At 39.3% G+C, this 14783-nt stretch overlaps 1 protein-coding gene across 2 annotated transcripts; it reads right to left on the bottom strand.

The window, feature by feature from the left end:
- Window positions 1-7: 7 nt before the first annotated feature.
- On the bottom strand, window positions 8-13788 carry LOC129798316 (glycogen debranching enzyme). 2 transcript variants are annotated; one of them, XM_055841422.1, is made up of 10 exons: window positions 13531-13788; window positions 13283-13464; window positions 8593-8767; window positions 6791-8528; window positions 6410-6735; window positions 4799-6348; window positions 4540-4730; window positions 449-634; window positions 298-389; window positions 8-227 (listed from the first exon to the last, which is right to left on the bottom strand). In XM_055841422.1, the coding sequence occupies exons 2-10, from the start codon at window positions 13437-13439 to the stop codon at window positions 53-55; spliced, it is 4590 nt and encodes a 1529-aa protein (XP_055697397.1). In that variant the 5' UTR covers window positions 13440-13464; window positions 13531-13788; the 3' UTR covers window positions 8-52. The 2 variants fall into 2 exon arrangements, with proteins under 2 accessions (XP_055697397.1, XP_055697398.1); XM_055841423.1 differs by having other exon boundaries at window positions 13283-13459.
- Window positions 13789-14783: the final 995 nt, after the last annotated feature.

The following is a 14783-nucleotide window of genomic DNA, read 5'->3' as shown; positions in this document are numbered from 1 at the left end:
AAATGCATTTGAAAGCTGATAAAAATGTTTTAAATATTCAAAAACAGATACACTATGCACTACATTTGACACGTTCGAGGTCATACAGGACTTCCAGGACAGTTGCCATGCTCCAGGCTTGAGTTCGGCAGGAATCTCCACAGTAACTACCATTGGAATTGGTCAGTTCGGGTAGGCCTCGCCAAGGAGAACTTCTAAGTTCCTTCAAATGAGCTGTCAGGATTGCCCTGGAAGAACCGAAGGAAATACATAAGGATCACTATACTTAAATTATTTATGAGTAATAATTAAAATTACCAAGTTTCAGCCACAGTTTCCTTCAGGCAGTTATTCAAGGGAGCAAAGATCAAACGAGCTCTCAGGTAGAATCCAATAGGCCAGAGCCATTCCTGTAAGAAAGCTATAAGTTAGCTAATTTGAATCTTTAAGGGTCTAAGAATTGACTTACAGGTCCTTGATGGTAATTGGCTCCATGAGCTACTCTTGGATCTTCGGAATCATTGGCATTGTTGTAGTCTCCACGATAGCCCCAATCTTCTGGATCCAAGGTTTTCATCCCCAAAGGACCAAGGAGATACTTCCTTGCCTGTTCTAGGGCTTCCCAAGCGTGCTTAGGATCAAACAGTTCAGGGGCCTGGAAGAGAGAAAATTGGAAAACTTATTACTGTCTCTTCATCTGTATTCCATTAATAGAAAATGGGATCAGGAGGATCAGGACCAAGGACCTCATATAAGAACTTTACTTTTAAAACCCGTATTAGGGTAAGTGTGCCAAATTCCGGCCAGCTTGCAATTTCGGCCACCTTTTTTGTTCCTCGAATTTCCATGAACTTTTAGATTTTACGTACTCTAGAGATTATACAATGCAAAATAATAACAAAAAAATGTAGCTTCGACAAACGAGATGACGTGAAAAAGATATTGGAAGAATTCCCGAAGGGCAAGGAACAATGAGAATGAAGGTGGCCGAAATAGGGCACCAAAGCACCAAAGCTATGTTTATATTTTTATTCATTTTAAAATGTTTTCAGAATGATTTTAGAGTAAATAAAAACGGTAAACTCTATATAAGGTTTCAAGCAACACTCTTTCAGAAGAAAAAATAAAAATATAAATTTGAATTTAAAATATTACATTTCAAATTTAAGACGCTTGCATGCAACTATGCCGAAATTTGGCACATTTACCCTATATTACAGACGAATGAAATTTGACTGAATTATAATGGATTTCGAGATATATACTTCTTCCTCCCTGAATGTCCTTCTTTCGTAAATAGTTTAGTTTTATATCACTTATTTCGAGTGCTTAAGAGACATAACAATCATATATGTTATATACACTCCCCATAAGAATAACGCCATTAATTATACAACTGTTATATTCTCCATTTAAATTTTCCTACTAGATGTCTCTCACATTCTGTCATCTCCTTTTGCTTGACTTGAAGTTAGCTCTTTTCTTTATTTGTCGAAGTGTCTCTTACAGAAGGGGATGTTTATAGATAGAAAACAAGTAGACGCCAGGATCTTCTCAGTGTGTTTTGTGCTTCTTTTCGTTTAAAAAGTAAATTTACAACATATGTGAAAAAGCCTACGTTACTAAATTGAATATGCAGAAACTGGAGTTCGTCGGGGATTGAGAGATACCTCAGGAAAACACCAACTCCTTCCAACATAAACACTGAAAAGAGTAGGTGTTTTTCTAGAGTTTCACCAAATCTCAACGAACTCTGGTTCCTCCATTTTTAATTTACAATGATAAAAAGTTATAAAAATACATAAATGGTATATTGAGAGTGTTAAAGTAATTTGCAACATTGCAATTGTAGTGAAAATATTAGTTGAGAATCAATCTTGATGGATATGTCTAAAATAACACAGTATATCAAGCGATGGTGACCCCCGATTGTTAAAGGCAATGAAGATCATAATTGGCATACCCTATCAGTCACATTATCAAATACCATGGTTCGTCGCAAAGGATTCAGGAGATATTACATCTTCAAAATTCAGATGCTTCCAGGATACGGTCCGTATTGGTACGAAGTTACAAACCCGTCTTCTAGAGAAGATTATTTAATTAAAGTGGGAATGTATACAATTGACCGGACGCACATTTTTCAGTTAGTTCAGGAGATTCTAAAAACTGTACACTTTTAACGCCTTCTGACATTAATCTTAATGACAAAATGAACTACAGTGCTGTCGAAGGATTAATCTCTCCATCTGTAGAAAGAGCCATTGATGCATTACACAGCGAAAATAAGGGAACATTATGGTATCGATGACAAAAAAGCACAATGTTGTTATTCCAATGAAAAATGAACATGTTTTTAGCACTTGACTGTTCTAAAATGCTCTGCATTATTGACTTTATTTTGTATTAGTTCCTGTCACAAAGTTTTCCTGACTAGGGAAAACAGTCGAGACAGGAACCAAAACAAAGAGAAGTCGATAATGCAGAAGAACTTGAGAACAATAAAGTACTAAAAGAACATGTTCATTTTTCTTTGCAATAACACCGTAATTGATGTTTTTCTCACTGAAAGTCAGACTCTTCTGAAAGGAAATTTTCAAGCATGGAACGTGATTTTCCAATTACGATCTTGGAGAGAGTGATTGCGGACACATAAAGCGTACTGAACAACAGTACTGACGAAAGAAATAGCACTGACGTAAGACGTATCTTGGGAATCAAGGAGATATACTCCCTCCGGGTGCGTCAGGGGTGGTTATCCTTTCAGGACAGGAAAACACGAATATTTTTTCCAAAGCTTACAACGCTACAACGCGCCTTCCTCAGTGGTTAATAAGGAGGGAACATTTTTATTTAAGGCAATTGGTTTACATTGTTTTGTTTAGCTTCAACTAACTTTCACGAGACATTTTATGATTTTCAATAAGTTGAAGCTAAACAAAGAAATGTAAATCAATAGCCTTGAATAAAAATTTTCCCTCTTTTTAGTTACTGAGGAAGGCGCGTAGTAGCGTCGAAAGCTTTGGCAAAAATATTTGTGTTTTTCTCTACTGAAAGGATAACCACCCCTAATGCACCCGGAGGGAGTTTATCTCCTTAATTCTTAAAATTAAAATATGAAAGAAGCTTAAGAAGATCAGCAGGTTTCCAACAACTTAGAACAGCAAGAAAATTTTTTAGAACACTGCGCTCTATGACCAACACCTTTAATAGTGTTGTACACTATAGTGCTCTGGAGGTCATCCATAGGATCAGAAGGGTGGACCTTATAAACGATATTAAAAGTGAACTACATGAAAGCAGTGTCATAAATTTTACATAAGAAGCTGTGGTTTAAATAGGAACTTAAACAGCCACCAAATTAAAATAAATGAAAGATTAAGAAGCGGTCACTGTTATGATAAAAAGTTTTTAAAATTATTTAAAAAATAAGAAATAGATCTAGGTGTTAAATATGAAGTTATAGAAGATGACAGGAAATGCACGAATACACTGAACCTCTCTTGATTTTCACAATTTTATTCTCTGCTAGAGTAGTAGAATGGTACACTAGTCGAAAAGAAAACTGTGAAAATCAAGAGAGTTTCAGTGTTTCTAAAACCCTTGTCTTCTCGAGCCGGAAAAAAAACCTGTGACCTCTTTCTTGAAACCTTTTTCACAGTATTCATGCTTGCAAAAACACAAGAAGGAACCATGGATACCGGATGAATTGTACCGGAAACGACTAATGCAAGAGCAAGCTTTTGATTCATCCACTGATCTGGGGTCGGGGACTTGCACAGGGATGAACCAGAAGGGGCATCAAAGTTACTAGTATTCAACTTTACTATAGTGGCAGAGAATCAGGTAACGTAGAAGAGTAAACTGAGTATCGTAAGCTCTCGAACACATTAACAACTACCGATTGCATCTAAATCAGAGGCGTGCAAAAACCGTTGAAACCGAATAAACGCCAAATGAAACAGGTACGTCAAAATGGTCAAAACGCTACTACCGCTACTAGAACAAACTTATTTTGACGTAAATTCGGTTTCAACAGTTTTTGCACACCTCTGATCTAAATGTATACAGGACTCCCTGTAGGGAACTTGCATTAGGATTGTGAGCCTCCTTAAGTTGAACTCTAAGGAACGACGTATTTATATCTGAGAGTTCATCAATGAAGGTAGGTCTCCTTGCCCCTACGAGCTGCTCAAGAAATTACTCGGTAGATAACGTTAAGTCCGCAATCGTTTACTAAGATGGTACCCAGCAACGAAAGTTTCCTGTTTCCATACCGTTCAGCAAACGCGTTCGGAACAGGGTTCGGTGCAATGTAAATCCTTACGGGCTGGGAAAAAGCGAACGCTGTTGAAGCAATAGTTCTCTTTGATGGCCACCACTTTCTGAACATTTGAGAGGCCGCTACCGTCGCGGCATGTCGAACAGGGAACTCAATCGTTGCTGGGTATTTAGGATTCTGTCAAGCTTCTTAGAAAGACCACGGGAGCGCTATCCGTTCAGAATATTTCTCAGTGGTTCCAGAACTTATTACAAGGAAGACTAGTTTTCCATACTTACAGCAACCATAGCGATCGGAAAGTTTGGACGGAGTTGGAAGTCCTGCCAAGCTTGAGTTGCTCCACATGAATCCTTGTAAATCCCTCTCTTGTTAGCCAGAGGAATATCCCCTTGTCCCACGAAGAAATTCTTCTCAAAAGAACTCTTTATCTTATCGGCCCATTCTTTGTAAGTCCAGGATGTTTTTGTTCCTAAAAAACATAACAATACTATACTTCAGAAGAAGTCTCACATATCGCTGAAATAAAGCAAGACTAACCATTCTTGGATGTCCTTTCTACAGCTTTATGGGGGAACTTTCCATCAGCACTGACCTTCTGCAGGAACCTCAGTGCCGCCATTTGAAGACCAACCAGTTCAACAGCTGACCCATCCCGAGGAGTACTTGGAACTCCCCTGTTCCTCGCCTTTTCCGACGATCCCATTTTATCCATCCACGTTCCGCAATTGGCGTCATTGCCTCCAAAAACAAATCCTGTATCCGGATGGATTCCTATTTGGTTGTTGAATCCTTTCTCTGTCATATGCGCATCGATAGCGGGACCAGCATTCCTTTCCCGATAAACCAATCCCTGGAAGTGAATGGTGAGTGCTTCCTGGATCACATCATGGAGGAACTGATCACATTCTCCGGCCTTCCGTGCTTCACTGTCATCTGTTGGGAATATTCTAGAAACCTTCTCTGTCAAAATCTCTACCCCATTGGGAACTTCTTCCACGTAGTATTTGATGGAGAAGAGCCACCACCAAACAGCATCTCGGCAGTTGAATCTTGCTTTGTACCCGCCGTCCAGAAGATTGGGAATCAGTCCATGTCTCAAGCAAGATCCGAATCCTAAAATCATAAAACGCGCCTCATCGTATCTTCCAGTAAGGATCAAAAGACCTCGGAGGGAGATGAAAGTGTCCCTGCCCCAGCATCTCATGTATCCTGTTGAGAAGTGGGGTAGACCAGCGGACATTGTAGCGCACTGACTGGGTGGTTTAGGGGCTTTTGTTGCCGGACTCAGTGCTGGAAGATTTGCCGATGGACATTCAGCAACACATTGAACTGAACCCATAGCCAGAGCTTGGACGAAAGAACTGCCTTTACGGACGAAATCTGACATCAAAGTAACACTCTGGGATCTAAGAAGGGTATGCATTCCAGTGAGAACAACATCAAAGTAACTTGGTACAAGATATCGAGGCATTTCCCTTAGGGACTCTGTATTCTTATCCCACCATTTAGACAGAGACTCAGTTCCTTTCCATCGAGAAAGCCTATCCCGGATGTAGTCCATCATCCAGTCCCCACGCCGTAGATTGTCACAAAATGGATGTCCCAGGTCATTGTTGGGAGCAATCTGACTCAGGAGCGATGCAAAACCTTGAGTACCACAGTAAACCATTCGTCCAAAGCCAGGAATGTCGTAGCTCCCTGATCCACAGCCCATGTCCTTCTCTTCTTCATCGCAACGGTACAGAGCCCGATTGAGATCAATAAGATTCAAGCTGGATACGATCTTCTGCAGCTCACTGTAGATCTCACCCTTTTCCAAATGGAACGTGTCAACAAGACTCTGGACTTTGGCAAAATGAGGACGAGTGTGCTCATGAAGAGACACTCGAACAGCAACAACTGATCCTGGCGTTAGATTTTTAAAGTCAAGTTGGGTGATATTGCCATCTTTTACCATATTTTGGCTGAAGATTGAAGACTTTGACAGAGGTATATGCTCCATGATCTTGAGTCGATACTCCGTTAGCCCGTTGATGTACTTCTTGTCTTTTTCATAAAGATAGGGACGATCATAGGGCTTTGAAGACCTGCAACGCAATCAAAGGTAAAATACAAAAACTCTTTTCAAATACAAGCATCAAAACTCACTGATGAGCTAGTCCTGCTTCCAATATGATCTCCTCCAAGTGTCCCTCGAACCTCAGCGGTCTAACGTTCGTGGGACCGCTGTATGGGTCTGGGTAACTAAAACTCGTGTGAGCTACCAAGATCACACTCTCTCTGGTTGCTGGGCAGCTTCGTGTCACAGCGACAATGTTGTAGTCCATTTGATCAACAAAGACTTCACTGAATCCTTTCTCTGCAAGCTCTCCGTGTAGAAGATTCAGAGCTTTCTTCGCAGCAACAATTCCAGTTTCTGCATCAACAGCCTTACCCCATTCCTGATACTCTCGCTCTTCGTCAACTACGTGAATCTGGAATAGAGATTTCAGGACTAAACTGCAAAAGCTACACTAATTCAAGGCTTACATGATGTGGAACGAGTTCATCGTAACCTCTGGTACTTCCAGTAGCACAGCAAGCCATGGAAACCAAAGCTGCAGAAGGAAGCAAGTCGAATACCGAACGCTTTTGAATAGGAGAAGGATTGTCATGGGTAAGGTCTAGGAAAAGAGCATGAGCAATGCAGGGTGCCAGGAGTCTCTTTGGCGAACTGAAGAAAGCCCCAACAGGAGCTCCTCCGAAACGGTAAACAAGCCTCCCTTCTTCGTGAGAGTCCCATGCTGACAGAGCCTCTCGGATCAATGAAGTGATGCCTAAGCGATTAACGAAGATATTGTCTGTGTTATCTGAATTTGTGAAGAGTTCGGCAACAACGTAGAGTTCCGGATTGATCTTTCGGGCTGCGTCCAAGAGGTACTCTGCAACATGCAGAGGTGTCGAATGACAATTATCCAGACGAACGCCATCAAAGACCTTTGCTGTCACTTCTACATATTTCTTCATGTGATCCCAGAGATACGGACAGTCTTCAGGCTTATCCCCGTACTTGAGCTTAACGCTATCACCCCAAGCTATCAACTCCCTCCGAATGTACACATTCGCAGTGGTTGGCTGGGGTCTAGCGAAGTCCTGCAGGGGATCGCCATTCATAACCCATCCGTTGTGAGCCATTAGAAACTTTGCCGAATCACCATACATCAGTGCTTCGATATCTTCAATCGTCTTGCATTTGACTCCTCCGTCTGTGAAGTATCGGCAAAACAGGGGATGTTTGTCGCTGACCTCCCGGATCATAGGTCCATCGTCCTGAATTCTCTCGTATCGTAGACCGGAGAGGCAATTCTCAACGGCAGAACGTAAATGTTCAGCTATCTCTCGACGAACGATTTCATTCAGTTCTTCTAAATGACGTCTGAAATCTTCTGCGCACTTCCTTAGCCTAGTGTCTTCGTCAAAACAGTCATTCCTGAAAACATTGAAGAGCTCAAATGCAGTCTCGAAATCAATAGTGCAAGCTAAGCGTTTGTAAGCTAGATCCTGTTTCAAAACTATCGTTTCCTTAGGCTTAACGTCTGATATAGTGGCTTTCGGAGGTGGTCTTTTACGCATCTCTTCGCTGAACTTCTTCACATACTCTTCAATGTTGCATTGGTAGAGTTCATGAATTCGAGCCTTGGGCAGATAGTTCGAGTGAAGTTGATGACGAAGAGCATTGATATGATCTTCCCTGTCAATTTCAGTCGGAACACCAAAAGTTTCCAGCAGACCAGCTGCTGTGTCAGCAGACGCTATCGCAAGGACCGCATCCAAGAGAAAGGCTGGTCTAAGATGAGGACAGGTCATACAAGAATAAGTAGTCTCAGGATGAACCTTAAGCCAAGAAGATTCATTGGCTGTATGATTGAGGACGATATCACAAATCGAAGCCATTCCCCATTCTTCTCGACACTTCTTCACAACCTTAGCGACCTTATCAAAATTAGCCCCAGGCCCAAAGTCTGGGTTCACGGTCAGTTGATCAGACAGAGAGTATCCTGAGCGTGAATTTCCTAGCTTCTGGATAGGAGTGAAGTGAAGGAGATTGTAACCACTCTCGTAAGTAACTCTGAGTTTACTCTCCCATGTCTCCAAGTGTCCCAGACACTTAGCCATCACAGTTTGACATCGGATGGAGTCCAGAGGGATCTCTCGCTCAGAACCCTTTTTTCCAACATGGATTTTTGGCTCCACTTGAACATACAAAGAATTTTCTTTTACGTCTGGACTGGAAGTAAAACGCGAAAACTTTCTAAGTCAAACCATTAGTAATTGGGTAACGCTAAGCTTACCTTTCTCTGAAAGTGAAGTAGAAGTGAAAGGCTCCTGATCGATTAGCTGTAATTTCGCAGTAGATATCTAAATCATTAACTTCTACATATGGATGAGTCGCATCAGTCAGCTTCTGGCCGGAACTTGAATGCCAAACTAAGGCTGCATAATTCTTTCTATCAAAGCTCAGTGAATCTGTAAAACAAGTAGATTTAGAAGATTGCTTTATGATAGAAGTTTTACAGCTCAAACACTGCTATAAACCTAACACGCTCCTAGATTGGACACCTAATATATAGAATTTTCGGAGCCTTGCTCACAGTACCGTAGGGCTTAGTTCGTGGGGATCACTATGAACCGTTCAGTACAACTGAATGTGTTGTATAACTTCACGCCCAATGAAATCCCTAAAGGTAACACAATCTCTGGAGGCTTCTTCGCTCCTTCACCTAAAGACAGTGAACTAAAAGTGGTTTAATAAGCTGAATGGTGCCTGGAAGGGCACATTGAGAAAAGAAACTTAGACAATCACTGGTTTACGGAATATTTGCAACTACTCTGAGAGCTGTATCAAAGAGCTCTTCAACGGGGAAGCAACCGATAAGCACAAGATACACTGGGCTAAACGGCCTGATCTCCGGCGTGCCAAACTAATCCCGGAACCGGATGGCAAATGAAAAAGAGATCTTAAATCTGAACAATATACTAGTTAAGAACGCTAGAGGGCCTGCTTACGGGACACTGTGCTGTCGGCTCCCACTTAAATGAAATAGGCATCGACACAAATAGGATTTGCCAAATAGGACAAATAAGGATTGACTAAAGGACGAAGAGGATTATATTCACATCCTGTGCTACTATCTAGAATTTGGGATAAAGCGGAGGATATTTCTAGGCGACACTGTTTACCCTACCTTTGTTATGAAATGGGGCCAACCTGAATCTCTACTGTTAACCGACTTGAGAACCGAGGCTTAGGTGTGGCGACATCTGAGGAATCGACCCCAGGTACTACCTCTCTGCCGTGGCTCTCGTCTCGTCGAATACTGACCGACCGGGGAAGAGGGCAAATACCTCGCCTCAAATGCACGCATATGCTTGTGAAGAATATACCGGTGGGTTTGCGGAATTTTCGTTTTTTTCCATTTTGTTTTTGACACTTTTGTTTTTCCCTTTGTCTTTGGAAATCTTGTCTTTCATATATTTTAAACAAGTACTATATTTTATTAAATGAAATTATGAAATTACATTGGTTTTTTTATTTTTAGTTTCGTACTTCAGGGCAAGGGGAAATTTTCGGTGTTTTGGGAAGTTATCAGTATCACCTGTCGGGGCAAAGGGAATTTTTTTATGTTTTTGGGAAGTTTTTAGTTTCGCCCTTTGGGGCAAAGGGAAATTTTCTGTGTTTTGTGAAATTTTTAGTTTCGTCCTTCAGGGCAAGGGAAAATTTTCTATGACTTGCGTATGCTTTTAGTTTCATCCTTTGAGACAAGGGGAAATTTACTGTGTTTTAGGAAGTTATCAGTATCACCTATCGGGGCAAAGGGAAATTTTCTGTGTTTTGTGAAATTTTTAGTTTCGTCCTTCAGGGCAAGGGAAAATTTTCTATGACTTGGGTATGCTTTTAGTTTCATCCTTTGAGACAAGGGGAAATTTACTGTGTTTTAGGAAGTTATCAGTATCACCTATCGGGGCAAAGGGAAGTTCTCTGTGTTTTGTGAAATTTTTAGTTTCGTCCTTCAGGGAAAGGGAAAATTTTCTGTGACTTGGGTATGCTTTTAGTTTCGTCCTTTGGGACAAGGGGAAATTTACTGTGTTTTGGGAAGTTATCAGTACGACCTGTAGGGGCACAGGGAAATTTTCTGTGTTTTTGGTAAGTTTTTAGTTTCGTTCTTTGGGGCAAAGGGAAATTTTCTGAGAAAAGGGAAATTTTTGGAAAGTTATAAAATATAATTGTGCAAAATGTATAAAAGACAATATTTCCAAAGACAAAGTTTCCAAAAAACAAAAATTACCGAAGGCAAAGATTCCAAAGACAAACTGGAAAAAAAACAAAAGTGTAATAAACAAAATGGAAAAAGGAAAAAACGAAGATTCCCGATCCCATACTGGTTAGGTATAAGCTTTATGGGTAAGCCACAGCATTGGGATTTTACGCTTATCGTGGCTTTTCGACTTATACTACTGTCCTTTATTAAGGACACCAAAATCACGCTCTAAAAAATGGAGTATATATGGGTACATTAGACTGACTAATCGCAGTGCCTGGGTCTGCATTGGGACCATTTTAATACAGTAGACTCTCTCTCAATCGGGAATATGGGGCAAAATGTCATCCGGTTTAGCGATAGAATTGAGCGTGAAAGCCTTTGTAAATTCCACAAAAAGCGCTCATATATAAAGAATCACGATAAAATAGGAAGAACTACAGCGAATTTGAGCGAATTAGCTTCATAATTAAACGTGAAAATTGTCAACAAAATTTGTCGCCCGATTGAAAAAGAGCCGATTGAGTGAGAGTCTACTGTACTTTAACCCTTTAACGACGAGACGCTCTTATGATAAGTCTTACATCTAACCTTGGAAAGTTCAACAGAGTCTGATTCTGTGTATTTTTTGCCACTGTGAACGATAGGAACAAAAATAGCCCAGAAAATTTAAGTAATTTTTCTGACAATACCAATGAATAATATTTTTCGCTTTAATGAAAAATATTACGTATGAGTATTGTAGTTTTTATTGACAAAAGGGTTTTGCTTAAAAAGAATTGGAAGTATAAAAAATAAATAAAATCAGTTATGAATTTGAGTATTTAAAAATTCGCCATTTTTGAGCTTAAATATAAACTAGCAAATAGCTGGAGACTTCCAAAACATATTCAAGATTCCTTCAACCTGCTACTTTAAAATTATGTACAGACATAAGCAAAAATGACTTTAGGTAGTCAGAAAAATTATTTTCTTTATGGGATACCGGTGTTCCAATCGTCCTTAAAGGGTTAATAACGCTAATAATATTATTGTATTGTATTGTATTCATTTTCACCATGAATAACTTACAATAACTTTTGGTAAACTACCACACCTGGCGGTCATCGCCGTTTTAACGTTAGTGACCAACCTCCAGGGTAAAACGATGGAAAACCCCTTCACAGTTTGTATGTTGTTACGTTTACACTTTTACAATGTTTTCATTTGTGAGTCTTTACATAAGTGTCTTAATGGTAAGAAATGGGCCGAGTCATAATAGCTAGAATATTAAACAAAAACAAAAACAAAAACAAAAAGACTCGCAAAACTCCATCGGTTTTAGATGTTTTAGAAATTTCAAAAGTTAAAAAATGGGTAAAACCGTAAAAAATAAAAATAATTTGTCGTTCAGTCCTCGCTCTAATTTAAAAAAAAAACTTAAAAGTTCCGTTAGTGGGCATCTTTTTTAAAGAGAGAGCAGTATTATAATCAGTTATAATCAGTTATTTTTTTATATTGTTGTTTATTAATCAAACAGATTGGGCCCGCCCGTCTTACATTGTTTGAATCTTGTTTTTTGAAAAAGAAAAATAAAACTTTTCAACTTGGTACAGTTCTAAAGCTTAAACGTAAGAGATATTGACTTGAGGTTTTCGGTGAACCCCATTAATCAACCACTAACGAAGCCTTTAATCAAATTCATACAACCAATGGCCCAGCGTCAACCGCTCCAAAGTCACGTTTTTTGGTATATATCAAAATTAATCTTAGCGTCTTAGCGATTTTATTCATTTTCGGATATGTTGTGTAGCTGGGTCAGATGAACATTTTATCCCTAGACACCTATGACCGGATAATTCGACATTTTGACTTTTCGCAAAGCAAAGGTCAACCACTCTACGGGGCTCAATTTCTTAATCGATTTGGTTATATTTGAATGGTTCGAAAAGGTCTTGAAATTTACAACCACACTGACGGTTTCAATCGGAAATTTATCGGTAAAGTACCCGGAAATAATTTAATACATATTGCGTACAAAATAATACATACTAAGAAGGGAGAAAAAAACGGGGGTGCGATTAACTTTTTTCCTCATCATTTTAACACATTTTAGGTGTAAAAATATATCACCATTTTTTAATGTTAATTTTACCCCTTTTAAGGGTAAAATTAACATGAAAAAGGGTAACTTTAACCCCTAATACACCTAAAAAACATAATATTTACACCGATTTCGGATCAATACTGTAGGGTGAAATAAATATTTCCGGAATGTTATTTTAACTTTTTCGGATTTCTTTCAGGGTAGGAAAAATTAGTCATTACGAAGCTTGGGATCGTATGAAGCTTTCGCGCTTTTCCCTAACCCTTTTGTTTTCCTAAACTCTTAACAAAGAGTAATTAGGTAAATATTGTAATAGATTAAGAGTAGCAAAATCGGAAAATGCTTATTGATCTTTTTAAAAAACAATAAGAAAAACCATAATTAGTTTCTAGTATTCTAGCTAAAAATCTTGAATCAAAGAGCTTTATTCGGAAAAGCAAATGAACATTGAATAAAAACTTTATAATTCGAAAAGCGTCTGTCTGAACAACATTGCTGATAAGCAGTGCAACGAGATCATTTGGTGTTTGTAAATACTTGCTATAATTAGAACACTTACAATCTCTCAATCCCTCCCACTTCACAATTTTGTGTCAAAATCGTTAAAACGGTCATAAAATTCAGGAAATTACTCACCCTTTTGAGGATAGTTGCAGTAGAGAGCAATGTGTCTTCCCAGGAGATTTGATCCAGGAACAATGTGCAGGATGGCGCCTCTTTTGAGCCTAAACAGGGTATCCTGTTTATTCTCTCCATGCGAAATGGCCAGGCTTAGAACGTCTTGACGCCCCATTTTGGCCCACAATTGAGACACTATCCTGGTGAGAAAAAAACGGGTTTTAAGCTTGGGATAACCAGGGAGAAAGTTCACTTATCTCTATCACCTCAGCGATTTATGGAGAACAGATGTCCGGAGGTTAATAAAACCGATAAAAAATCGAGGAAGTCGGAAAAAAAACAGGTAATTTGGATGCCTTTCCGGGGTTTTCCTGCTGAAAAAACGCCTTGGATGCAGGTTTTTCTGCCTGAATTCTTGATCCCCAAGGTGACCTCTGAGCCCCCACTGTCAGATTTCACTCGTTCACAATTTTAGCTGCTACTTTGGCGCCGGTTCTTGTCGCACTGACTCTCTCTGTGTTGATAAATCCCCACCAGACCTGGCAAAAAAAAACACGCTCTCTGCCTTTCGTCATTCCGTCGACCGAGTTGGAGAGTCAGAGAGAGGGACCCAAGATGTTGTGGGAAATCGGGGGCCATTCACATATGTTGTGACGTTGGGGAAAGAGTATTAATAGAGGCGCACGCGCCAAACCATAAAACTCACGTGTTCGGGAAATCGTGGTACAAACAACCCAAAAAAAATGCTGGGAATTCCTTGCATTTTAGTGAATGAATTTAAACCCAGGTGGTTCATGTTGGAAGCTGCTAATAAGTCAATCAAAATTATATTTGATTGATGCTTATATGCCACAAAATTCCAACTTATAGATCACTGGAAATTCTACTTGTTTAGCGAGAAACCCTGACGTACCTTTAAACTATTTGGGAAATATCTTGAGTGTTACAATGACATCAAACAAAAGCTATAATTGCGATTAAAGTTTTCTCTGAAAGCTTAAGGTGTCTAAATATTATTAACGAAGATAGCAAATACCACTGAAAATCTGGAAAATCTTCAGATTTTGCATTTTTTACTTGTCATTTGCACAGTGCTTAAAAAATTGTAGCTATCCTAAAAACGAAAAATATTAGTGGAATGGGAAACAAATGAGGCGCGAGGAGGTGAAAATAAAGAAATAAATCTCAAGATAGTCTCATTTTAGGAGGGATCATCGAAAATCGGAAATCGATATCTCTTTACTGTTTGAATTTTATATGGGTCAGAAAACTGAGAATACGCGAAAAATATTATTTTTAAAATAAAGCTTTCTGTTACTTTCCCGATTCATTGCCGATTGTGAGCAATTAAGTAAGGTTTAGTTAGAATATCAAAACCTTTTAAATAAGTCCAAATTTGACCAAAACGATTGAAAAATAGGCCACTACGCGTATAGTTGACCATTGACTGTCGACCTCTTGTTATAATCCCTTTATTAAATCTGTTGTTAATTCACATTTTCAAAATAAGTTTTGCCTC

This window comes from Phlebotomus papatasi, chromosome 1, assembly GCF_024763615.1.
Source record: "Phlebotomus papatasi isolate M1 chromosome 1, Ppap_2.1, whole genome shotgun sequence".
Lineage (NCBI taxonomy): Eukaryota > Metazoa > Arthropoda > Insecta > Diptera > Psychodidae > Phlebotomus > Phlebotomus papatasi.
The sequence above is the reverse complement of the archived record's forward strand: the minus strand, read 5'-3'. Positions and strand labels throughout refer to the sequence as shown.

What these genes read in the sequence shown, in the direction of transcription:
- LOC129798316 (XM_055841422.1), bottom strand. Translation starts at nt 13,439, where the DNA reads ATGGGGCGTCAAGACGTTCTAAGCCTGGCCATTTCGCATGGAGAGAAT. An exon ending in ATGAACTCGTTCCACATCAT is followed by an intron (nt 6,736 to 6,790) that starts GTAAGCCTTGAA and finishes TCTCTATTCCAG; the next exon opens with ATTCACGTAGTTGACGAAGA. An exon ending in GAAACTGTGGCTGAAACTTG is followed by an intron (nt 228 to 297) that starts GTAATTTTAATT and finishes CGGTTCTTCCAG; the next exon opens with GGCAATCCTGACAGCTCATT.